The sequence below is a fragment of the Lutra lutra genome, chromosome 13 (genome assembly GCF_902655055.1).
Source record: "Lutra lutra chromosome 13, mLutLut1.2, whole genome shotgun sequence".
Taxonomy (NCBI): Eukaryota; Metazoa; Chordata; class Mammalia; order Carnivora; family Mustelidae; genus Lutra; species Lutra lutra.
In genome coordinates this window covers 62,095,287-62,120,586 of record NC_062290.1, presented here as the reverse complement: position 1 = coordinate 62,120,586, position 25,300 = coordinate 62,095,287, and the positions used below count along the sequence as shown (strand labels likewise).

The window sequence follows — 25,300 nt, the reverse complement described above, 5'->3', positions numbered from 1 at the left end:
ATAAAAAAAAAAAAAAAAAGTTTCCACCCTTGAAGATTACCCTGCAGTATCTGTGTCCCCTTAGTGTTAACCTTGACATTTTCTCAGAGGCAAGACAATAGAAGCTCAAACGCTGTTCACTTAACAAAGTCGTTAAATGCCATAAAGAGGAAAGCACAAGCCAGAAGGTTGCAGGCTGGAGTCGTTACATGTAGGGTGACGGAGAGGGGGAAGGGGGGCCCTGTGTTGTCACATGGGAGAGTGTTTTGAAATGAATTTCAGTGTCTGCAGATGCAGACCAAGGAGCCGGCTAGATCCGCCCCAAGAGAAAGGTCAAAAAGTCCGGAGAGGGGCACCTGGGTGGCTCAGTGGTTTAAGCCTCTGCCTTTGGCTCAGGTCATAATCCCGGGGTCCTGGGATGGAGCCCCGCATCGGGCTCTCTGCTCAGCAGGGAGCCTGTTTCCCTTTCTCTCTCTCTGCCTGCCTCTCTGCCTACTTGCGATCTCTCTCTGTCAAATAAATAAATAAAAATCTTTAATTTAAAAAAAAAAAAAAAAAAGTCCGGAGAACCGGTAGGTGGCAGTCAAGGAGGCTGCTGGTGGCTGTGGCAGCCAAGGAAAGAAGTCTGTCTGTACTTAGATGTCTTCCATTTCCCGAGCTGAGCCAGTAGACCTGCGGCCACCAGATCGCTGCATGCGAGCTGCACTAAGAACCTGGTCAGCTTGTGCAGGACACAGAGCATAACAGAGCAGAAGTTCCTGGGAAGGGGTGGTATGGGGTTGTGGCTGGGAGCCGGAGCACACAGCTCACCCAGACTGGGGCTGGAGTTCAGCCTGTCCCTGAGCTCCTACCCACCCCTCCACCCCTGTCAGAGAATAATGAATGCAAATCAGTGGGCTGTCTTCCTGGAGAGAAGACACTGCATCCAGCTTAGGCCTTGGACACCATCAGAACGTCCAGCAGCTTGGGAGAAAAGGTCAGGGAACAAAAACCAGAACCTGAAGAACAGAGAAGTTTCGTCGAAAGTGACCAGAGAGTTTACATGAGCCAGACATGTAAGTAACGGCACGTTAGCTATGCAAACATGCCCCACAGGGCGGTCCTCATTATACCTCTTCTACACCCAGAACCTCACCAGAGCCACGCCACCGCCAATTCTGGAATGTCAACATTGTTATCTTTCTCACATTACGGAGCAGGAAAGTACAGCAGAGAGGCTACACTTCGTGCCCAAAGCAGTAAAGCTGGTCCTAGACAGACCCAGGGTGTGTAGCTCATCTGGAGCCTCAGCCCAGCACCTCCCTCAGGACAGTTGGGGACTGTCTACATAGGGCCTACACAACTGATTCTCACAAGGGCATCCACTCCTTTTCCCTGGAGAACAAAAGGGAGCGAGAACCCCTTAAGAGCTAGCGGCAGAATCAGGATGGGAACCTGAGTCTCCAGCCCATGGTTCAGGATACAGACAGGGATCCCAGGTTTCTTTTCCCCACCACGTGCCCTCACTGTGTACCCTGGGCAGAAGCCCCACAGCTCCCATAGCCCTGGCTCTCATGGGGACCGGATGGGGGAAAAGGGCAAGGCAGCCACCTGCTTAGGTGTTACTCTTTTCCATTTTTTTAAAGATTTTATTTATTTATTTGAAAGAGAGACAGTAAGAGAGCATGAGAAAGGAGAAGTATATTCCCCGTGGAGCTGGGAGCCCAATGTGAGACTCGATCCTGGTACTCCGGGATCATGACCTAAGCCAAAGAGAGCCGCTCAACCAACTGAGCCACCCAGGTGCCCCTTTCTTCTCCATTTTAATAATGAAGGGAATCGAGGCCAAGAGAGGGAAGTAAGTTGGCCCAAGTCACAGGGAATAAGTGACAGAAGCAGAAGCCCAGGTCTCCCAACATCTTCCTTCAATTCAATCTGCTTTTAACTTCCATTAAAGCAAAATCCTTATCACTGCAATGGCCAGACCTGTTCGCTGAGCCAGAAGGAATCTCGGGTCGTCTGGACCAACCTTTATCTGCTGCTCAAGCTCCTTCCACCACTTCCTACCAAGCTCAAACCCCTCTATCATGTCTTTAGGAAGTATGTATGTATGTATGTATGTATTTATTTATTTATGGGAAGCATTTAAAATTCACTTATATGTTCAATAGCATTCACCGAGTACTATTATGTGCCAGGCACAAGGATCAGAAGTAACGATCTAGCTTAACAGGGCACCAAGCTATACCAACAGTGGGTTTGAGAACATGCTATACGTTCCCTCGTAGCTCTCTACCAGGGAGGCATATGAGGCATAATGAAGGAAGTGGTTGGAAAGACGGCAGGGAACGGGTGCACCGAGTCTGGAAGGATAAAGGGGCAGACTGAGAAGGGAAGGGGAGCGTTAGGAGTAGGTGCCCTCTACAGGGATACTTTGGCCTGGGTCGCTGGGAGGCACTCAAGCTCCTCGGACCAGCTGGTGCTAATACGGGGTGAGAGGATGGCTTGTCAGGGGACAGAGAAGTCCCAGCATGTCCTCACCACGAAGGGATACAGGGGCATAGGCTCTGAGGTCCGATTGCAGTGCAAACCCCACTTGCACCCATGACTGTAGGTAAACTTACCTACTTCTCCAAACCTCCACTTCCTTCCTGCAGAGTGGGGGGTAGTAATGGGACCTCACTCAGCCGGTTGTTGGGGGCCTCATGTGGTTAAGTAAGACAGGAAGTGTTCACTGCAGCTCCTGGCACTCAGGAAGCGTGGTGTACGTATCAGCTCTGACTACTAAGGGATGTGGGAGCCCAGCAAGGGTACTAAGTAAAGTGACAGAACAAACTCTGGGATGGGCGCTCTGTGAGATTTGCTGGTCAGCTCACAGAAGTTGTAGGACAGGAGGTGAATGTGCTGAGGCTTGGCACGAGGCAGGGCAAGGGGGATGGCCCGGAGAGGACTGACTGACTGGGATGGGAGCAGCATATAGACAGAGGCCTAGATTTCGGGCTTGGAGGCCTATGAGTAAAGTAATACCTTTTGTATGAGTAGTTTTGGGGGATGATGATGACATTGATTTGGGGTGCATGGTGTCTGGGGTGCATTTTAGAAAAGCCTTCCTTGAGAATACAGTAGAAGAGAGAATTCCCCAGGAACAGGTGTTTCCTGCTTTGAAACAGGTTAGCCCTGGTCCCCACCCCACTTCCACACATACAACGGTCTTAAGTTGGAGCTGGCATTCTGAGTTCATTAAGTGGAAAGAGCTTTGGAGGCAGATTTACAGGACCTGAGAGCCATGCTTAGCTTCTCAGCTATAAATAGTGTAGAGGTAGGAGTCATCTGAGGTATCGCTATACGAAAACATAGATGGGGACCCATGGTTCCTCCCTGACACTGCCGTGTAGCTGGCCGCTCAGTGCAAAGGATGGGAAGGACCGAAGACACGCCAGCCAGAATGGGTCCCGGCAGGCTGCACGTAAGCAGAGGCACAGGCTGACCTCTGGCCATGGGGATTGAACAGCCCCCAAGGAAGAGCCCACCCACCCTGCAGGCAGGCAAAACCCACCACCGAGGCTGTCTGTGAGCCAGGAGCCAGCAGGGTGCAGGCTGGAGTGAGAAGCTGGAGAGGCTGGGCCCTGCCTGTCTTCCCTGCTGCAGCAGCGAACTCTGCTAACCACCACAGAGGCTAGGTATGACCCACGGAGGCTCTCGGGATAAAAACATGCAGCTGGAAAGCACAGAAGCCTGTCTGCCTCATCGGAGCCCTGTGAGCAGAATGAAAATGTCGTGTTGGAAAGAAAGGACTTTTTTGCAGGAGAAAGCTGGTGCGCTATCTGAATCAGAAGTGTTTCTTTAACAAAATTTAGCAGATGGGCACAAATTGGCCTTTAAAGCTAGAAATCCTATTTCACCCACCAGCACTCAATATTATGTGTAATCATGCAAGCAATTTTGCTCTAATGCCTTTGGTGGGAAACCCCAAGGGAACAGCTGCACAGTCTCCTGGGCTAACCCTGAGGCCCATTTTGATCACCTGGCAGTCCTGTCCAGGAAACTGTCGGTCTTACCTCCTACCTGCTCTCATCACCAAACTCCTGGTCCTGCCTTTGCTCATGCTGTTCCTTCTGCTTGGCATGCCCTTCCCTCCCTTCTCTATGAGTTCCTATTTTTCCTTCTAGGTCTAACTCCCTTTAACAGTCCCTCTACTCCTTTTGAATTTTTCTGTCTCTCCTAGCTGAAATACTAGGTCCTCCCACCTTGCCTTTGCCTGTGCTAGTACCCCCACCAAGAACACCTGACCACCCTCCCAATCTCTCTCTTCCCTGCAAGGCTGGTTAAAGCCTCCCCCGGCCCCCCCCCCCCCCCCCGTGCCCTTTAGCCCAGCCCCAATGAGGATGCTTTGCTTAACCAGCCTCAGTCCTCTCAAGTCACTTCCTCACACTGGGCACACTTTGCAGGCATTCATGAATTTTCAGGCACACCTTGAGTCTCTTCTTTCCTAAAAGGCCATAAAGGTTCTGGAGTCAAAGAACTAGCCTTTCTGCTGCCCTTTACGTCCCCTGGCACAGTCCTGGACACACCAGAGTTGCTCCCAAAATGCTGCTGTAACTAACAACGGGTGGGACTTGGCTGAGCTGCTCCCTTAGAAAGGCAGTCCACCCCCACAGGCTTCAGTTTCCCCAAAAGAGAACTGGGTGGGGGGGGGGGGGTCTGAAGAGCCCTTCCAGCTCTGGCACTCTAGGACCCCGCCACTGTAACCTCACAAGCTGCTGGGGATAGGAGTCAGGCCTAGGTTTTGGAGGCACAAACCCTCAGGACTGGAAGAGTCCTCAAGGGCCAGGTTATCCAGGCCACAGCTAATTCTGGTGCCCCTCCCCCACCACAGCACCCCTACCCCCTGGTCATCTGGAACCTCTGTCCCTAGAAAAGGCCTCCAGGCCATTTTGCCACTGGAAGACAAAAGCTGCGTTGGCCCTGGGACAGGGAGCCAGGGGCACAGTTGAAGCTTCATCTAATCTGGGAGGGGAAAATTCGAGGCTATGGGTATCAGAACACAGGGCTTTGGAGGGCTGGCTCTGAAGCTGGATCCCAGCCAAGCCCAGAGCGTTTGGACTGCTGGCCTTCCTCCACAGCTCAGTGCAGCCCTCACCTCTGTGATGCCATAATAATGATTCATAATTATTTGTGCTTATTTCAAATAAGGGCACGTCAGATAAACCTGGATACTAGGTGAGTATTTCTTTCTTTGTTTTATGGACTTTTCTAGACCTGCAGCTCTAGAAAAAAGTGACACCTAGAGTGGGCAATGAATGAATAACTTCTGGACTATGATATCCTCCAGAGTAGAAACCCATATTGCCTTATGGGACTTTGACAAATGTTTGTTAAATTGAGTAACTCAATTTAAAGTGCGTGTGAGCGCGCGCGCCCACGCGCGCTTGCAGCTCTGTGGTTATCTGTGCAGAGGTTCTGTGAGTACCTGCCTTGTGCACCTACACACTCCCCTCCATTCTTCCAGGCCTTCCAGGTAATAACTTAGCCTCAGACTCATCACTAGAAAGTGACGAACCTGAACTTTGAGACGTGCTTCAGTATTAAACCCTTTGCATTTTACTGAGTGATAGAAAACAAAAACCCCACATGTAGAACAGGCTTGAATTCGATGAAAAGCTCACCGAAGATGCTGTCCTTTCGAAAACATAGTCATTTCATAATTCAATCCCGGAAAGAAACTCTCTTTCTTTTCTTTTTTCCCTTTTTTTCTGAGCTTGTTATGCTTCCTTCTCTTCTGTAATAAGAGTATTGTAACTTGGTTCATCTTCTTGCCTTGGTTGAGAAAACTCACAGCTAAATATGATGATCAATTATGTTAATGTATTAGACCAACTCCTTTTCTCGTTTTTTTCCTCCTATTTCCCTACAGTCTCAGAAGGCAAAGTCGTTTTTGGACAATGTATCAGATCCTTTTAGCAGCCAGCAGGAATACAAGTCATAAACGCTGGGAGAGCTTGAAAACAACAGGCACCTGGAAGTAAGTCAATGATCAACCGCACTTTTCATCCGGACAATTCGCATACCTGTTTGGCCCATGCTCATCAAAAACGATGGTGACATTTTCTTTCCTTTCCTTTTCAGAAAAAATATAAGCTATGCTTTTAACTGAGATGAAATTAATGGAACTGGCTTAACTTTCTATGAAGTCGCCATTTTCAGCTTTTACCTTGAAAGCCCTATGAAGTTGCTGGGCCTGGGGTTTGGGTAGGTGTGCTGGTCCCGTGGCTTTGGGGGCTGGGACTAGAGCCAGATACCATGCTTGCGTGGTCGGGGAGAGGGAGGACCCTGAGCTCGGGAAGGGTATTCGGAGAGGGAAAGACTCCCAGTGAGCCTATGCTCTGCCACATTTCCTTTCAGGCAGCGAAAGAAGATGTGGATGGCACAATGGGGCTCCAGCCCTGTGCGCGCTGAGCTTGCGGGAAGGAACGAGCTCAGCCTCAGCTCCAACTGGACACCGAAGCAGTGCGTACAGGCCAGGGGAGGCGGAAGGCCAGGCACGAACAGAAACCAAGGAGTTGTGACGAACGTCAGAGTCAGGAGTGGGACTCAAGAGGAGGAGAAGGTATCAGTGGAATATTCCCTGCCATACCGCCCCGCAGGATGGGTGGGAAAATGACAGCAGGTGGGCCGGTAGCCCAGGATCACTCACCAAGGTCGTTATTGTTCATCATGGCGTTGGAGGCCCGCAGCCGGGGCCCCTGCTGGGTAAAGTGGTAGCCGAATTTGAGAAGCGTTGCGTTCTTTTCCAACATGCTCACAATCTCCATTTCTACTTTGTTGCCCAGAGGCTGGCTCTTCGATGAAGGAAAGAACAGCAGTCACCACTCACCCGTTTGTGCAGGAGCTCCTCTCTAGGAGCAGAACCCGGCGTGGTGGGCGGGGATTTTAGCCACTCTCCCCTCCCCCCACCAAGACCAGGGAATTGGAAGTTTGGAGAAGGCAAAGGGTCACACAGCCAGGAGTGCATGAGCTGGGATTCGAACCCAGGCCCTGCTAGATGCCAAGAACAGATCTTTCCTAGAAAACTCGAGCAGGAGGGCTCTTCAAATGAACAAGTCACAAGGAAATGAACAATTCTACTCCCTAGGCTCTATTCCATACTAATTAAATCAGAGTCTCTGGGAATAAGACTCAGGTGTCTGTGGTTTTTCCAACTCCCAGGTGATGTCAGCATACAACCAGGTTTGGTAACCAGCCACTTGACGAATCCCTTCAATTTCCAAGTGAGGAAGTCGAGGCCCAGAAAGGGAAAAAGATTTGCCTAAGGTCACACAGTAAGTTGGGAATGCCCAGAGTTTGTTTTCTAAAGCCTCTCTCCCTCTGATCATGTTAGTTCCCTACCCCAAGACCTCTAGTGACAAAGACTGAAAGAAAACAAAAGAAAAGGAGAACCTATAATATAGTGTTGGGAAGGATACAATGAGGATGTTTATCAGTCTTATTTATAATCCTGGGGGGAAAGGAAGGCAACTTCATCTAGAGAGGGTTCTCAAATAAATGATAGCTGAACTTTAAATGAGAACATGAAAGCTGTCAGATGGTGATGCAAATCTTTGGTCACAGGCCCTGAATGATGACCACAAGACAATATAGAGAAAAAAAGCCCAGTAATAAAACAGGTCATATTTAAGTCAAGTTACATGTATCTTCCGTACACATATATATGCCTAATGCCTAGAAAAAGCCAGCAAGTGTCCTGGAGGTGGTGGGATTGAGGAGAGTTTTTGTTTTCTTCTTTGTAACTTATGGTTTGAATTTCCTGTTACCACATATAATAAGATAATACAAAATAAACATAAGCTTAAAGATATTTGAAGAGACATGGTGAACAAGCTAACATCACACCAAGGCTTAAAGATGTTCCTCCTAAGGGCGGGAACAAGACAAGAATGTTCACTTTCACCAAGACTGTCCTGGGGTCTCAGCCAGGACAAGGAGGCCCCCTTCGTCCATCTCACCCACCCTTCCCCCATCACCTCTGGCAACCACCAATCTGTTCCCTGGGTCTATGAACTTGGTTCTTTTCTCTTTTTGTTTAAGTTCCACATACAAGCGAGATCGTAAGTATTTCCTTCTTTTTTATGACTGAGTAGTATTCCTCTGTGTGTGTGTGTACAGATACATATACACCGCATCTTCTTTATGTATTCATCCATTGGTTGTTTCCATGTCTTGGCTATTGTAAAAAAATGCTGCAATGAACATGGATGTGCAAATATCTTTCCGAAATAGTGTTTTTGTTTTCCTCAGGTAAATATCCAGAAGTGGGATTGCTAGATCATATGGTAGTTATATTTATTTTTTTGAGGAAACTCTATACTGTTTTCCATGGTGGCTGCACCAATTCACATTCCCATCAGTAGTGCACAGGGGTGTCTTTTCCTCCACATTCTCACCAACACTGTTATTTCTTGTTCTTTTCGTTTTAGCCATTGTGACAGGTATGAGGTGATGTCTCATTGTGGTTTCGATTTGCATTTCCCTGATAATTGGTGGTGCTGAACATCCTTTCATGTACCTGTTGGCCATCTGGACGTCTTCTTTGGAAAAATGTCTATTCAGATCCTCGGCCCATTGTTTAATGGAATTTTTAAATTTTAAAATTTAAATCATGAAATAAATAAAATTTGAAACCCAGGTCCTTAGTCTCACTGGCCACATTTCAGTTGTGCAGTTAGGTCAGTGCAGATGTAGAACCTTTCCATCATCATGTTACATGGGGCTTCCCTAGCCTGTGAGCCCTTGGATAGTACATAGTACTCAATACCTCCAGGTCAAGGTCAAGGAACTGAATGGAGGAAGGAGGAACATAGTTGACGCACAACAACACAGGAGGGCTGAGAAGCCAGATTACCTCACCATCCAAAGGGACAAGCAGGGACCTCAGTTGAGGCGCTTGATGGAGAACTCCTTCAAGGTCTTATGAGTACACCAGAGCCTGTCTGGGTTCAAATGGGGCTGGGAACACCAAGCTGGGCAGGTAGAATGACACTGGTAAAGTTCCATTGCCCATTTGTCATGCCTCCTGAAAGAGCTTGGAAGAGCTCAGGCCTGTCCTCTGAGGACTCAGCACAGCCCTCGGCTCTGGCCCACCTGGCCTGGCAGATAGTATAGACACCATATAAGGGCCCAAGAAGGAACTGGAAGGTCCCCCACCCACCCCACTTAGTAGAGAAGCCTGGCCTCTCCTTGAGGCTGTTCTCCGGGAAAGGCCTGCTAGAACTCAGGAGGGGCTCATCTCAGAAAGCACAGTGTCCCCTGAGTGCAGGAGCTGCCAGCATCTGTGAGGGCTGCTTCTGCAAAGCTGACACTCCGTGCCACTCAGTCAAGAGCACAGAGCACCCCCCTGCAAACTTCCCCCACTGACCCTCCCTACATCCCTGGGGAGGCAGCGCAGGCAGCAACTGGCCCTCCGTCGTCTTAGAGATGAGTAAACGGAACCCATGTATAGAGGGAAGCTGGAACGTGCTCCCTCCACTTGATGCCAGAGCCAGGGCTTGACCTTGACCTGACACTGGAAAGACTTCAGAGGATCCTCTAGGCCCATGTTCTCACACAGGCATCCAGTATGCCTGGGATATGTGCAGATGTGTCTGGGTGTATTGGAGAAAATACAGGATTCTGCTAGATAATCATGGCCAGTCTTCCCAGTGTTAATCTTTGACCAAAACCATTATTTTTACATTAAAGAGTAAAATAAGAAATGTGCACACATCTTAAGAAGTATCACACTTGCTTCGTTCTCAGGCTATCCCTCTTCAGGGCCTCAATCCTTTCACAGATGAGAGAAGAGGCCATAGGGACACTGCCAGAATCAAAACTCTGATCTGTTATTTTGAGATTTAGTGATCGTTGTGTACCAAGTAAAGCCATAGAAGCACTTTCCATAAGTGAACTCACTTTCTCCTCCCTATAAACCTGTGGAATCTGTACTATTATTATAATTTTCATCTTCCAGCCGAGGTCCATGAAGAACAGAGGCATTAACAAATTTCCCCCAAATCACAGAGCTAGTTGGTAACAGAACCAGGATTTGAACACAGGAGTTCCGCTCGAGAGTTTGCTAGTTCTTGCCTAACTTGAGTGTCTTTGAGAGAGCTCTGAAGGCCAGGGTAGGGTTGATAAGAGGGACTACAGGCAGATGGAGTTTGGCTCAGCGTGCAGGATTGTGATCTCACTGTCCATAGTGTCTGCGTGTGGAAGGAACTGCCTGGGAAGGCCGTAGCTTCCTGTCCCTGGAAGTGTGTGGACAGAGGGTTGATAGTGTCTTGTGAGAGCCTCCTACATGTCATTATGAATGGAGAAGGTTTAGGCTCTGTGACTTTTCAGGTCTCTGGGACCTGCATTCTGTGAATCCATGAATGGCTTGCTTGGATGGCATAAAAAAAATCAGGAGGCCACCTGGGCAGTGGGCGAGGGGCAGTTGGGAGCTCATTTGGCAGAACCCCAGGGCAGGTCATGCCAGGACTGGCCCCAGCAGACTGTGGCAGCTGAGCCGGGGAGAGGGGGCTGGAGAAGAACTCTGATCCCTCTCCCTTCAGATGTGCTTAAGAATGAAATCAATCACATGTGAAAAAATATAATCTTATTATTAAAATTCAAATGATACTAAAGCTGACTGAATAAAGTCAGAGAGCTTCCCTTCACATCCCTAATCCCAATCCTACCCACTTTTCACAGAGTAAGCACTAGGCCAGTGGGGTGTGTTTCCCTGGATTTTTTTCTATGAAGTAGATAGTAAAAATGCGCGGATTTTTCTTTTTAATTTTTTCCTTTAGATGGATTCCTATTGTACACATAGTTCTGCAACTTGCCTTTTTCATTTAACATTTTCTGGAGATCTTTCTAAGTCGCGACACTGAGAACTACCTCATTTCTTTGAACGACTTCACGGGATGCCCTGGTACAGATGGACAAGGAGCTGGCTTCTGTGTTCCTCGTTATAGGCAGTGTGGCTGTGGCTTTGCAGGGGAGGGAGCCCATGCTCTTTAGGCTGGTCATGGGGCGGTGGAATGGCTGGGTTGAAAGACAGGCATACTCTGAGTTAAAATTGCCAAGAGGCTATAAACGCTGACATAACCTTCAGCAGTTATGACAGCTCTTGTTTCCCTGTGGCGGAGCATCACCAGCCTGATGAGAAGATGACCAGATTTGCTGACTTATGAACAACCAACCAATGCTCTAGGTGGAATTGAGTGGGTGGCTCTGAGACCCCCATTCTGGGCAGAGGTGCCATGGGCCTCAGGAAGCTCACTTTGTGCATCTGATGGGATCAATCAGATCAATCAATCTGATGGCCTTCCCTTTGTGGTCCAGAAGACATGGGCAAAAGGAAAGAGTCTGGGAATTATCTAGTTGAAGTTCAGAGTTGCAAACCCAAGCTGATATTAAAATTCCCTCTGTATTGTAGCTGCCAAGTTCTGTTCTGCTTACACACCCCTGAGGATGGGGCCACATCACCTGTGAGGCACCCTGCTCCATGTCTGGGTACCTCTGCTGGTTAATAAGGTCTTTCTGGCCAAACCAGAGCAAAGGAAAATAGCACAGCTGATTCTCACTTTGATGATTTTAAAGCATGTCGGTCAATTCTTTGATCCTCCTCCCTTCCAAACACCCCTCACTTTGAGGGTGGTTGTGCTTAGTGACTCACTTCCAACAGAGAGACCATGGCTGAAGGGACTGTGTAACTTCCGGGGTTGGCTCATAGAAAGGCATGTATGGCTTTCTTCTTTCTCCGCCTTGGATCACTCACTCTGGGAGAAGTTAGCTGTCATGTTGTGAGGCCACTCAAGCAGCCTGGGGAAGAGGTCCACACGGCAAGGAGCTGAGGCTTCCTGCCAACAGCCATGGAGGGAGCCATCTTGGAAACGGTATCTCCATCCCTGGTCAGGCCCTTAGGCTGTACTTGACTGCAGTCTGGTCAGAGAGCTTGGGCTGGAACCATGTGGGCAAACTGCTCGAGGATTCCTGACTCCCAGAAACTGTGAGCTCATACATGTTCTTTGTTATTCTAAGCTGCTGAATTTGGGGAGGTAATCTGTTCCACAGCTATAGATAACTGATATGCTCCCAGACAACGATGAACCAAAAAACTAGACCTAAAACAACACCGTGGGATTCCATTTACATGAAGTTTAAGAGCAGGCAAAACTCATCCATCATGACAGAAATTGGGACATGATTGCAGTTGGAGGGTATTGATTGGGATGGGGCATATGGGATACTAGAAATATTCTATATCTTGACCTTGGTGTTGATTACCCAGGTGTGTTTGTGTGTGTGTGTGTGTGTGTGTGTGTGTGTGTATATATATATATATATATATATTATATAATAATACATATGCCATATAAATCCATATAAAATATATATAAAAATCCGTGAAGCTAATTATGATGTATTTGTTACTGTATGTAAGTTACACTTTGATAAGAAGTAGACATAAGTAGGAAAAGGAACAAGGAAGGACAGAAAGGAGATAAAAATTGTTTTCTGTACCAGCTAGACTCTGTCAGAAGTCAGTGCTCCCCACCCCACCCTTCCAGTACTGACTGGTCTAACTAACAATAGAAATATTGTGGCACCTGGGTGCTTTAGTTAATTAAGCATCGACTCTTGATTTCAGCTCCTGGTCTCGGGGTTCTGGGATCGAGGCCTGCATCGGGCTCTGCCCTGGGTGTGAAGCCTGCTTAGGATTCTCTCTCCCTTTCCCTCTGCCCCTCCCCCATCCCTCTCTAAAAAAAGCCCAAACAACTACGACAACAATAAAACAATAGAAATATCACCTCCCTCTTCTTGAGAGAAGAAACATGCCAGGTACTCATTAAAGGATCAACACATGAAAGCCTCTAACAACCCTATTCCACAAGTATGTGCATCCTTCCCATTTTAGAGGTGAGGAGACTGAGGCATGGATACATGAAATGGTCCCTCTCCCCCATACACAGCAAGAATACCACAGAGCAGAGGCTGAGCTTGGACTTGATCCTCATTTGACTTCAAGTGTCAGAGATTTGAAGACAGGTAATCCCTGGGTCAGGCTGTCTCCTGTCTGGAAATCTCCTGGCTTTTCAGAACAGAGTGCAGCCTCCACTGGGGAGCGGTCATGGCGCGAGATGGTTGTTGTCACAAATCTTTATTCTGATTCATGCTGATCTGTGTCAGAAAACGATTTTCTTGACCTTATATTTTTTGCTCTTATTTCCACTGACTCTATCTCGTTTTTTGCCTGAGAAGTGAGGTCAGTGAAGGACCATACTTGGCATTTTGAAGAAGGGACAGTGACGCATGGCTGTCCTCTCTTGGAGGCTGGATGTTTCCAGGCTGAATTACTTCAGTACCCACGGAGACAGACACAAAAATTATGCACAAGCCAAGAGCTGCAGCTTAGAGGCTGAATGTATAAGGAACAAAGCAGAGAACATTATGGGTGGTGAAGCTTTGCCTGTTTGGTTTTCTTCCTTTTTGCAAAACCAAAAGTCACATTCAATCACATTTAAAAAAACAAAACAACAACAGCAAAAACTTAGCCATCTGCCTTGAGTATGTAATCTAAAATTAAGGGGGTATCACCCCGTGTGAAAACCTTCAGGATCCTGTTTTGTGGCTGTGTTTTCTTTCTAAACTTATTTGTACTAGGAAAATAATCCAATCTGGGTAAACAAGAATATCTAGTCCACTTCCTTGATCTTCTTTTCAAAATATGAAGCATATCCTCACTGTCCAGTGTTGGAAATGAAATGTGAGAGATCCAGCCAATATCCCCCAGACACGGCACATAACTTCATTCGGGAGGGGTCATGTTTTCGGGCCTTGTCTGCTCTGAGGCAGGGAGTACCCCGTGCCCCAAGATCCTGGGGAAGGGCCTGCTGGAGGTGGCTTTGTTGGGACTGATGAGGGCAGATCAAGAGGGACAGAAAATCACCATTTGGATTTGGTTAACTTGGGGTGGAGAGGGTGGGCAAGCACTCTGTACACAGTGCCTGCTCCTGGGGCCTGAGGGTCTCTCTTGTCCAGCCACAAATGCAGCCTGTCTGGAAGGTGGGACACCTCAGTTCTGGCCCAGCTCTGGCACTAACTTGATACCTGACCTCAGCAAGTCCCGCTCCTTCTTTGATCCTCAGTTTACCTACCTGCAAAAGGAGGGTGGAACTAGACATTTTCTTTTTCTTTTTTTTTTTTTTTTTTTTGGTTATAATATATTATTTCTTTTTTTTTAAATTTCTTTTCAGTGTAACAGTATTCATTGTTTTTGCACCACACCCAGTGCTCCATGCAATCCGTGCCCTCTCTAATACCCACCACCTGGTTCCCCCAACCTCCCACCCCCCGCCCCTTCAAAACCCTCAGGTTGTTTTTCAGAGTCCATAGTCTCTCATGGTTCACCTCCCCTTCCAATTTCCCTCAGCTCCCTTCTCCTCTCCATCTCCCCATGTCCTCCATGCTATTTGTTATGCTCCACAAATAAGTGAAACCGTATGATAATTGACTCTCTCTGCTTGACTTATTTCACTCAGCATAACCTCTTCCAGTCCCGTCCATGTTGCTACAAAAGTTGGGTATTCATCCTTTCTGATAGAGGCATAATACTCCATAGTGTATATGGTCCACATCTTCCTTATCCATTTGTCCGCTGAAGGGCATCTTGGTTCTTTCCACAGTTTGGCGACCAAGTTCATCATCACTAGCCATCAGGGAGATTCAAATTAAAACCACATTGAGATCCCACCTTACACCAGTTAGAATGGCCAAAATTAGCAAGACAGAAAACAACGTGTGTTGGAGAGGATGTGGAGAAAGGGGAACCCTCTTACACTGTTGGTGGGAATGCAAGTTGGTGCAGCCACTTTGGAGAACAGTGTGGAGATTCCACAAGAAATTAAAAATAGAGCTTCCCTATGACCCTGCAATTGCACTACTGGGTATTTACCCCAAAGATACAGATGTAGTGAAAAGAAGGGCCATCTGTACCCCGATGTTTATAGCAGCAATGGCCACGGTTGCCAAGCTGTGGAAAGAACCAAGATGCCCTTCAATAGACATTTTCTTGATGACTTCGGCTCTGGGTCCTGGCCTCTCCGCCCCCTCCCACCCTCACTGCTGGCTCAGGGCTACTGGAGGCAGAGTACAACATTGCTTGGAGATAAAGAGAGATGACTGAGAAAACAAACAGCCTCAGGATCCCAGTTCCCGGATTTGGGTCCTGAGCCAGCCAGCCAGGCTCTTGTCACCGGGGCAGAACTCCCCAAGTCCCTTTCTCCTTTATTTGGCTGTATAAGGACAGAGGCTCCCTAACGCAGGTTATAGTCCTAAGGGCTCAGGGGAAAGCTGTGGCCTCTGAGGAGCTCGGTGACTAACCAGGAATGAGGAATAAATCAAATACCACTCACCACCTCCTCTGTGGCACAGCCCTCAGAGCCCAGAGTGGGGGCACCCGAGGAGAGATGCACTGTGAGAGGCCACTGGTGGCCTTCCCTAGACTCCAGACCTATGGGAGCACTGCCCCACAGGTCGCCCTCATCTCTCTGGTCTCCCAGGCCCTGATGCCTGCCCTCAAGCCTCTCCTATCCAGCTGGCAACCATCTTTCCAGAACACAGCCCGCAGCCTCTTTCATCCTACCTACCTATTCAGAGCCCTTTGGATTTTTAACTCCCTTTCTGGATTCTTCCAGGAGATGGGCTCCACAGCTTTCCCTTCTCCTTCTCTTTCATGTGGTTCACTGCACTAGAGATGCTTCGGCCTCCATTTCACTCTCTGAGATACTATCCATCCTAGGAGTTTATCTTAAACTCTACCTCCTCCAAGAAGCCCTCCGAGATGCCTCCTCCTCCTGACTGAGATGGCTTCCCCAAAGGCCCACCATCTGCAGCTTGCTGAAGCACCTGGTTCAGTGATCATTTCTGTACTTGTCTGCCTTCTTGTCCAGCGTGGAATCTCTGGAAGGCAGAGCCAGAGCCTCATTCATAGACAGAGCCTAGCACAGCCCTGGAGTTCAGCCAGCACTCATCAAACTCTCAGATGAACCAAAGATAAGGCTCCCAGGATGGTGGGGGGAGGGGGTGACCAGCGCCCTGGGCTCTCCCCCAGGGAAAGGGACCACTGAAAAAGCCAAGTAAGACCCACACAAATCTACAGTAGGAGTCAAAAGACCAGAGAAGTACAGTTCATGGACTATGGAGTCACATCAACCTGGGTTCGAATCTTACCTCTGTCACTTACTCACTGTGTGACTATGGGTAGATTACAGAACTTACCTGGGCATTAGTGTCCTCATCTACAACACAGAGGGGGTTATCATGCCCACTCACAGAGAGTCCTGGAGAGCATTCAATGAGATAATGGATACATGGTACCACCTCAGTAAATTAGCTCTTAGAATACTGTGTGAACTCTCTAGGTCACCTTTGGAGTAATTATGAAAGTTCACAACCTCATAGTTGACATCTGTCATTTACTTAGAAGTAGAAATTCTTTTGATCCCATTTTGTAGGTGAGGAAACTGAGGCTCAGGAAAGTGAGCATGCTCACACTGGGTGTTCAGTGAGAGGGAGGGTGCCGGTCAGCACTGGCTCTGACCCTGGGCTCAGCCAAGGTGGACAACAGCAAGAGGGAAGGTAGGCAGCTCACGTTCTGTCAGCTGTCATCACAAGGACCCAAGGCCAGTGCTCTGGGTCACTTCTGGCCAACATTCTGCCCCAGGAGTCAGGTTTCAGCTGACGCTGGGTAGCCCCTGACTCCCTGCCCAGCCAGGCTTGGAGTCACACGAATAGCCAATCCCAGGCCTTGGTCCAGGGCTGCTGCTAAGCCTGCTGCATGCCTTTGTTCCAGTGGCTCTGCCTCTCTTGCCTGCAATAAAGCAGGATCAGCAGTGGCAGAAAGAGAGGGAATGGGGAGGGGCTGGGAATGGGTAATGTGGCAGCAGCCATTGGCATGCGAGAGATGCAGGAGTCCAGTGTAGCAAATTCACATGACAGGGCTGCTGCTCTTTATATGAATTAGAAAAAAGTACCTTCTCTGGCTGAACCAAGCCCCATACCAAGGCTTGGAGAGTAGGGTGTGGGTTGGATTTTGCCCCCTGTCTCCTGTGCTGTGAACAACATACACAACCACCCAGGGCAGCCCTGCTTACCAATCACCACTGATGGGCCAAGTTCTGAGCCAGGCACTGAAATAAAGAGATGGCTCAAATACAGTACCAGCTTCTGAGAAGCTCATGGGAAGCCGAAGTGCTAGGAGAACACGGTGGGGATCACTTAACTCTTTCTGGGGAAAGGGTTAGAGGCTCTAAGGTAAGCTAATGGGAGAAAGTAGCGATAGGCAGGCTCTCAAAAAAAAAAAAAAAGTTGAATTTGTAGTGTTTGTCAATTTCCATAGTGTAAATGTTCCCACCAGGAGTGATTTCAAGTTACCAGCGTGACATCACTGAGGTAGAGTGTGGAGAGATGCCTACAATCAGCTCTGGCAAGCAGGTTCTAGAACACCACTTGGGGAGAGGATTCAACTGAATCTAGAAGGTAGAGGAGGGATTCTCCAGGCTGAGAAGGAGTAGGGGCGGGAGAGGACATTCTAGAAGGAGAGAACCAAGAGCGAAGACGTGGAGGTGCACAAGCAAAGGGTTATCAAGGGGTTAGGGTTGGGAAGGGCTGACCAGTCTTTGGGAGCCTGGTTATGCTTTAGTTCTGGACTCGCACAGGGGCACGTGCCCACCATGATTCATTAAGCTGCCCACTGAAGTTTTGTGCACTTTTCCATATGTGTGTGATATTTTACAATAAAGATCTCATTCAGGGACATATCGCTGTTTATACTTTTGTTATATTTCCTTCCAATCTTTTTTTCCCATGCACGTATTTATACGACCATCTGGCAAACACTGTCAGGTAGGAAAACAAAAGTTTCCTATCCAGAGCCCCTAAAGAAGAAAGCATTTTAACATCAAAAGCAATGTGGTGTCATGGAAAGAGTGTGGTCTCTGGAGTCACAGAGACCTGAATTCGAATTCTGCTTCCCAAAGTGCTAAGTGACTGGTGCTAAGAAAGTGGCTTGTCTTAGCCTGTCTGGCTGCTTCTCTTCTGCAGACTGAGTTAGATAATACCCACATCCTGCAGGGTGGTCGGGCAGGTCAGAGATGTGTGTAAGGTGCGTCACACAGAACCCAGCCCACCAGAGACCCTTAACACAGGCGACATGTAAGATATTGTAGCCAGCATCATCTTAGAAAGTCAGAGCTGGAAGAGCTGCTCTGATAATAAATGACTGAACCCCAGAAGCTACAGAGAAATGGTAACCCCATAAGGTGAAAATCAAACTAGTATTTGCCCAGAGAATAAACGTGACGGTAATGAGACTGACTCAGAAGCCCACTGAGTGGGGTGGGGGAAGTGTTTGAAGAAAACAGGGATAGTTAGCCTGATGGGGAAGACTCTAGTGGTTTATAATATCTGTGCCCCAGATGAGGCCCATGTGCAGCAGAGAAGAGAATTAAGTCCAATAAACATGACTTGCAGGAAGCTGATTTCGACTGGATATGGGGAGGGATAGTCTCACTAAGAACCGGAGGGGTGATCTGGGAAAGGAGTGAGCTCCCATCACTAGGGGTATAGAAGCAGAAGCTGGCAGAGCACTTAAAGGGCATGATGAAGAAGGAAGATGAGCATGGTGGAGGGTGGGGACCAATGACCTTTGGGGTGCCTTGAAGCTGGGCCCTGGATCTGTGCCATCCAGCAGCATCTAGCCATCCCTCAGTACAAGGGCAAGGGTAGAACCATGAGCATCCTGCAGGGAAGGACACAAAGAGACCTTTGTGCATCTAACCTGGTTATCGATTTTCAATTCCACTAGAGAAGTGTTGTATGGAAGAGCCTCCACCAGGCGCAGGATCCCGGCTCCGGAAATGAAGTTGGATTCCACGTTCAGCGTCTTCAATGCCTTATTGACCTTGAGCATCTCCGCAAGGGCCTTGAAGCACGGGAGAAAAACAAGGGTATCTGTGAGTCACCATGAGCAAGGCTGGAGACCCTCTAGGGTAGAACCTAAAGTACCGAGAGGGCCTTGCTGGGAGTAAGCGTTCCTTGCACACTCATGCTGCTCGAGCCAGGGACCAGGCAAGACAATCTCTACAACCCCCTTCACAAAGCACAACTCCCGTGTCTCTCCTCCCATCCAATGCGACATGGCTCCCAAACCTCTAACTGGAGAATTCTACATTCCTTAGCCTGCATCATCCTCGAACATCTGGTTCTCCTCCCTTGCCTGGCCTCAAGTCTCATTGCTCCCTTATGGCGGGGCTGATCTTAGCTGCCTGTGCATGCCTGATGCTCTCCCACTGCTTTGCCTTTGCTCATCCTGTCCCTGCTGCCTGGGATGCCCTTTCCTTTCCATTTTGTCCAAACTCTGCCCGTCCTTCAAGGTCATTCTCAATTCCTCTCTAGGAGCCTTTATACTGATGGCCCCAGCTAACTGAGGCCTGACCTCTTGCACTTTGTAGAATTTATCCGTAACTTCCCTCATGGAACGTGTATTCCTCTGTTCAGAGTTGTTTTTATACTGGTGTTGTCTCTGCCATCAGACTCTCTACTCTTGGTGGGAAGAAAATGCATCTTATTCATCCCAGAGTGCCCATGTGCTCAGCACACAATAGGTTCTCGGTCATAGTTCACTGAGTGACTAAAGGAGTCCCAACCTCCTTATGTATCCTCCACTTGTCGCTTCTATTTCCCTGTTGAGTTTCCATGCAGTCATTGTTCTCTTCATCTGAGCAGCAGAGAGCACAGAAGGATGCCTGGGAAACCACCCCACTGGGCAAGTGACCAGGGCAAATGGGAGGAGAGGAGCTCAGGTGGCCCCCAGCACGTTTCAGAGGAATTCAGCCAATGGGGTGTAGATGACAATCAGAGCCTCTGAAGGAAATGAGGTAATTAGCAGTTGGTGGAAACGATGTGTCATGGAGGAAAGGGGACACCAGCAGCTGGTAGCCCAGGATGTGCCATCAGTGGGCCCTGGTTGTCTGAAATGACTCTCTGAGCCAGGAATGCCCTTCCCACAATCCCTGCTTGCTGAAACCCTACACGAGCTCAGCTCCCAGAAAGCCTTCCTTGTTGAAATCATCCTTCCCTCCTCCCCCTGCTTCCATGTGCCCCCAGAATGGCATGCTGGCTTTCTCTCAGACCCTGAGGATGTTGGACACTCCTGAGGAGAGGGCCACAGGCTGTGTTCTTTCCACAGAATCTCTCTTGCTCCCCAGAGAAGACCTGTCCAGGTCTGATAATCAAAATATTTAATAACTGATAGGCAAGTGCCCCAGACCAATCCAAGTGGACCAGCTGGTGGCTGAGCAGGTCCCAGAGACCTTGTCATGCTAGGTGTCAGCTCTTTCCTGGATCATGGTAGAGGAATGGGGGTACAGGGAGAGGAGCTGGGGCAGGGAGTGGGGGCGCTCACAGAACTTTCACTCATCTGTAGAATTTAAGTAACAAATGAACAAAGGAAAAAAAGAGACACACATGAAAATAGACTCTTAAATACAGAGAACTGGTGGTTGCCAGAGGGGAGGTTGGTGGGAGGATGGGTGAAATGGATAAGGGAGATTAAGAGTACACTTATCCTGATGAGCACTGGGAAATGAAGAGAAATGTTGAATCATTATATTGAACACCTGAAACTATTATAACATTAATTATACTTCAATTAAAAAATTAACTTTTTAAAAGAATTGATTGCTACTCAATAGACTTCAAAGCCAGGAAAGTTGTTAGGGATAAAAAGGGCATTACAGAATGGCAAAGGGGTCAATTCTCCAAGAAGACATAACAATCCTTAATGTATAGGTGCCCAACAACAGAGGGTCAAGCTATAAGGGGCAAAAGTTGATAGAACTGCAAGGAGAAAGATGAATCACTGCTAGAGTTGGAGATTTTAATAGCCCTCTATCAGGGATGGAAAGATCCAGAAGGTTGAAAATCAGTAGGGATGTAATTGAACTCAACAACGCCATCAATCAACTGGATAGAAGTGACACTTAAATGCTATTTTATCCTACAACAGCAGAATACACGTTCTTCTCAAGTTCACACAGAACATTCACAAGATAGATCACATTCTGGGCCATGGAACATACCTTAATAAATTTACAAGAAACAAAATCATACAACATCTGCTCTCAGAGCTCCGTGACATTGAGCTAGAAATCAGTAACAGAAAGATAACTTTGAAAATCTACAAATATTGCGTGGTGATTAAACAACACATTTCTAAATAACATGTAGGGCAAAAAAGAAACCTTAAGAGAAATAAATAAAAACATACCTTATTAAAATTTGTGGGATGCAGTGGAAATAGAACTTAGAGGGAAATGTCTAGTATTGAATGCATAGATTTAAAAAAATCTAAATTCAATAATCCAAGTTTCCATTTTAGAAAACTTTTAGAAGAGCAAAATAATCCAAAGTAAGCAGAAGAAAATAAATAAGAATTAGAACAGAAATCAATGAAGCAGGAAACAGATGAATAGAGAAAATCAGTGAAGTGAAAGGTTGATTCTTTGAAAAGATCAATAAAATCGATAAGCCTTAAGCCAGGCTAGGAAAAGAGAGAGAGAGAGACAAATTACTAATATCAGAAGCGAAAGAGGCCCATTACTACAGATCCCATGGGAATTGAGAAGATAATAAATGAAAATTGTGAATAATTCTTATGTCCACAGATTTGATAACTTCGATGAAATGGACTAATTCCTTGAAAGATACAGGTTGTCAAAGCTCGCATAAGAAGAAATAGATAATCTGAGTAGGCCTATACCTATTAAAGAAATAGAATCAATAATTAATAACCTTCTAAAACAGAAATCACCAGGCCCACAGAGTGAATTCTACCAAATATTTTTTAAAATTTGTTTTTATTTATTTATTTGACAGAGAGATCACAAGTAGGCAGAGAGGCAGGCAGAGAGAAGGGAGAAGCAGGCCCTCTGCCGAGCAGAGAGCCCGATGTGGGGCTTGATACCAGGACCCTGAGATCATGACCTGAGCTGAAGGCAGAGGCTTAACCCACTGAGCCACCCAGGCGCCCCCTACCAAATATTTAAGGAAGAAATGATACCAGTTCTCTACAATCTCTTTCAGAGAATGGAAGCAGAGGGAATACTTCCTAACTCATTCTATGAGGCCAGCATTATCCTAATACCAAAACAAAGACATTACAGGAAAACTACAGACCAATATCTCTCATGAACATAGATGCAAAAATCCTCAAAAATATAGCAACTTGAATTTAACAATGTATAAAGAGGTTATACACTGTGACCAGTGAGATTTATCCCAGGTATGCAAGGCTTGCTCAACATTTGGAAAACAATTAATGTAACCCATCACAACAACAGGCTAAAAAAGAAAAGTTACATGATTGTAACAATAGATACAGAAAAAGCATTTGACAAAATCCAACACCCATTCATAATAAAAACTCTCGGTAGATTAGAAATAGATGGGAACTTCCTCAACTTGGTAAAGAGTATCGACAAGAAACCTACAGTTAACATCATGCTTAATGGTAAGAGACTCGAAATATTATTACTAAGATTAGGTACAAGGCAAGGATGAACCCACTCACCACTCCTTTTCAACATCAGAATAGAAGTTCTAGCTAATGCAATAGGCAGGAAAAGGAAATCAAATATATAAATCAAATATAGGGACGCCTGGGTGGCTCAGTTGGTTGGACGACTGCCTTCGGCTCGGGTCGTGATCCCGGAGTCCCGGGATCGAGTCCCGCATCAGGCTCCCAGCTCCATGGGGAGTCTGCTTCTCCCTCTGACCTTCTCCTCGCTCATGCTCTCTCTCACTGTCTCTCTCTCAAATAAATAAATAAAATCTTTAAAAAAATAAATAAATCAAATATATATATATATATATATATATATATATATATATATATATATGAAAGGAAGAAATAAAACTGTTTGCAGCTGATATGACTGTCTTTGCAGAAAATCTGAAAGAACTGACCAAAAAAAAAAAAACCCTCCTGGAACTAATCAATGATTATAGCAGGATATAAGATTGACATATAAAAATTAACCACTTTCCTATATTCTAGGAAGGAACAAGTGGAATAGGAAATTAAAAACACCACACCATTTACATTAGTACCCTCAAAAGTGAAATACTTAGGTCTAGAGCTAACAAAATATGTAGAAGATCTATATGAGAAAAGCTATAAAACTCTGATGTATAAAAATCAAAGAACTAAATAAATAGATACTCCAGGGCGCCTGGGTGGCTCAGTTGGTTAAGCAACTGCCTTCGGCTCGGGTCATGATCCCAGGGTCCTGGGACTAAGTCCCACATCCAGCTCCCTGCTCAGTGGAAAGCCTGCTTCTCCCTCTCCCTCTGCCTGCTGCTCTGCCTATGTGTGCTCTGTCTCTTTCTATCTGTCAAATAAATAAATAAATTCTTTAAAAAAATAGATATTCCATGTTCATGGATAAGAAGACTCAATACTGTCAAGATACCAGTTCTTCCCTCCTTGATCTACAAGTTCAGTGCAACCCCAGTCAAAATTCCTGCAAGTTATTTTGTGGATATTAACAAACTGCTACTAAATGATTAACTGCCATCTTTGGTAAGCTAATTCTTGCACTTTTAACCTGCTATTAGTGTTGTAATAATCATACTATACTGTGAGGCTTTAGTTGTCTGCATGGCCAAATGGACTGTTATATTCATGAAAGTGGGAGCTATAGGGGCACTTCGGTGGCTCAGTTGGTTAAGCATCTGCCTTTGGCTCAAGTCATTATCTCAGGGTCCAGGGATCGACTCCCATGTTGGGTTCCCTGCCCAGCAGAGAGCCTGATTTTCCCTCTCCCTCTGCCTGCTGCTCTCCCTGCTTGTGCTCTCTCTCTCTCTCTCAGGTAAATAATAAATAAAAAAATAATAAAAAAAAAAAAGTGGGAGCTATGACTGTCGGTCACCATTATATTCTTAGAGCCTAATTCGGTTCTGGACACAGACAGACTCTCAATAAATATGTTTGAATATTTAACAGAAAAGAAAAAAAGAATTGTTGGCTATTTTATAATAAATGCAATTTAATTTGATCAGCAATATCTTTATGACTTGGGCAAAAAGAAACAAATAAAATTGGTCATCAGGACCCACTGAGTAAGACCATGATTTTGGATATAGAGGAACTGAAGCCCAGGGAGGGGCAGGTACTTCTCCAATGCGGTGTGCTGAGTGGGGACAGATCTGCTTTAGAACCAACATGACTTGCATCTAAATCTTAGCTCCACTTCTCACTTGCTGTGCAACTTTGGACAAAGAGAAATGCCTGAACTCCCTGCACCCCAGGTTCTTTGTCAGCAAAGTGGGGAGACCTTCATCCCTGAGATCAGGGGTGACTGTGGATGTTAACTAGCATAATGTACAGATGTTGCCTGGATAACGGCGCTTGTGTTCACATCGTCTCCTGGCTCCTGGCCCATTGCCTTTCATTGTACCACACAGGGTTCTTCCTCAGTGGGGTTCAGCCAGTCCTGGGGCCACAAGCATCCATCCTTCTGTTTCTAGCTCCCCAGTTTCAATGCAGCGGAACTGAAATGTACATACATGTGCCACGGGGTCATTGCTCCGTGTTCCCACAATGCTGAACTTCTTCACATATGAGTTCTCTTTCAGGGCTTCGGCATAGGCCTTGAGAGTGGGAATGGGGATGTTCTGCAGAGAGAGAGGCAGGTGGTGAGGAGCAGCCCCGACCAGGGTCAGGCTGGGAAGACAGATGGGGCAGTAACCCTCTCACACATGCAGCCTGATTCCTAGTAGGTCTCTGACCAGATCACTGGATAGACAAAGAGTTCCTGCTTTGCCCCCAAAGGCTGAGATCTGGAGAGAACTTTCAGGTAAACAGATTGAGAAAACCGTCCCTGACAATTTCAGGGAGGACCCACAATTCTCTGTGCAGGTGGAGACCAGAGAAGGAAAAATCAAGGCAAAGGATGCAGAGGAGTGCTGTGCCGGGGGCTCAGGACTGGGGTGTGGGAGTGGGCAGGGCCTTGGCCTCTGCCTGGACAACTGGCAATGCTTATGACAGTCTGACACTGGGCAAAGTCTCCTCTCTCTCTAGGCCTGTTTTTGGAAAACCAGGGTCGGGGGCTGGACACTGCCCTAGATGATCTCTAGGAGACATCTGTCCCACCAGGTCTCAGCTGTACCTCACAGCAGAGGCTCCTGGGGAACTTCTGTAAACTGCTGATGCATGGGTGTGGACCAGACCAATAAATTCAGAGTCCCAGGGGGGTGGCTT

The 25,300-nt window shown here is 47.0% G+C and overlaps 1 protein-coding gene across 2 annotated transcripts in view; it reads right to left on the bottom strand.

Moving 5' to 3' along the window:
• Window positions 1-25,300, bottom strand: part of TMOD1 (tropomodulin 1) — an 85,162-nt gene that overhangs the window by 2,059 nt on the left and 57,803 nt on the right. Inside the window, exons 7-9 of one of the 2 annotated variants that reach the window (XM_047700285.1) lie at window positions 24,607-24,714; window positions 18,818-18,961; window positions 6,653-6,797 (exon numbers count right to left, since the gene is read on the bottom strand). In XM_047700285.1, coding sequence (XP_047556241.1) covers window positions 6,653-6,797; window positions 18,818-18,961; window positions 24,607-24,714 — 397 coding nt within the window. The remainder of the gene's footprint in view (window positions 1-6,652; window positions 6,798-18,817; window positions 18,962-24,606; window positions 24,715-25,300) is intronic. The other variant, XM_047700286.1, reaches the window with a different exon arrangement.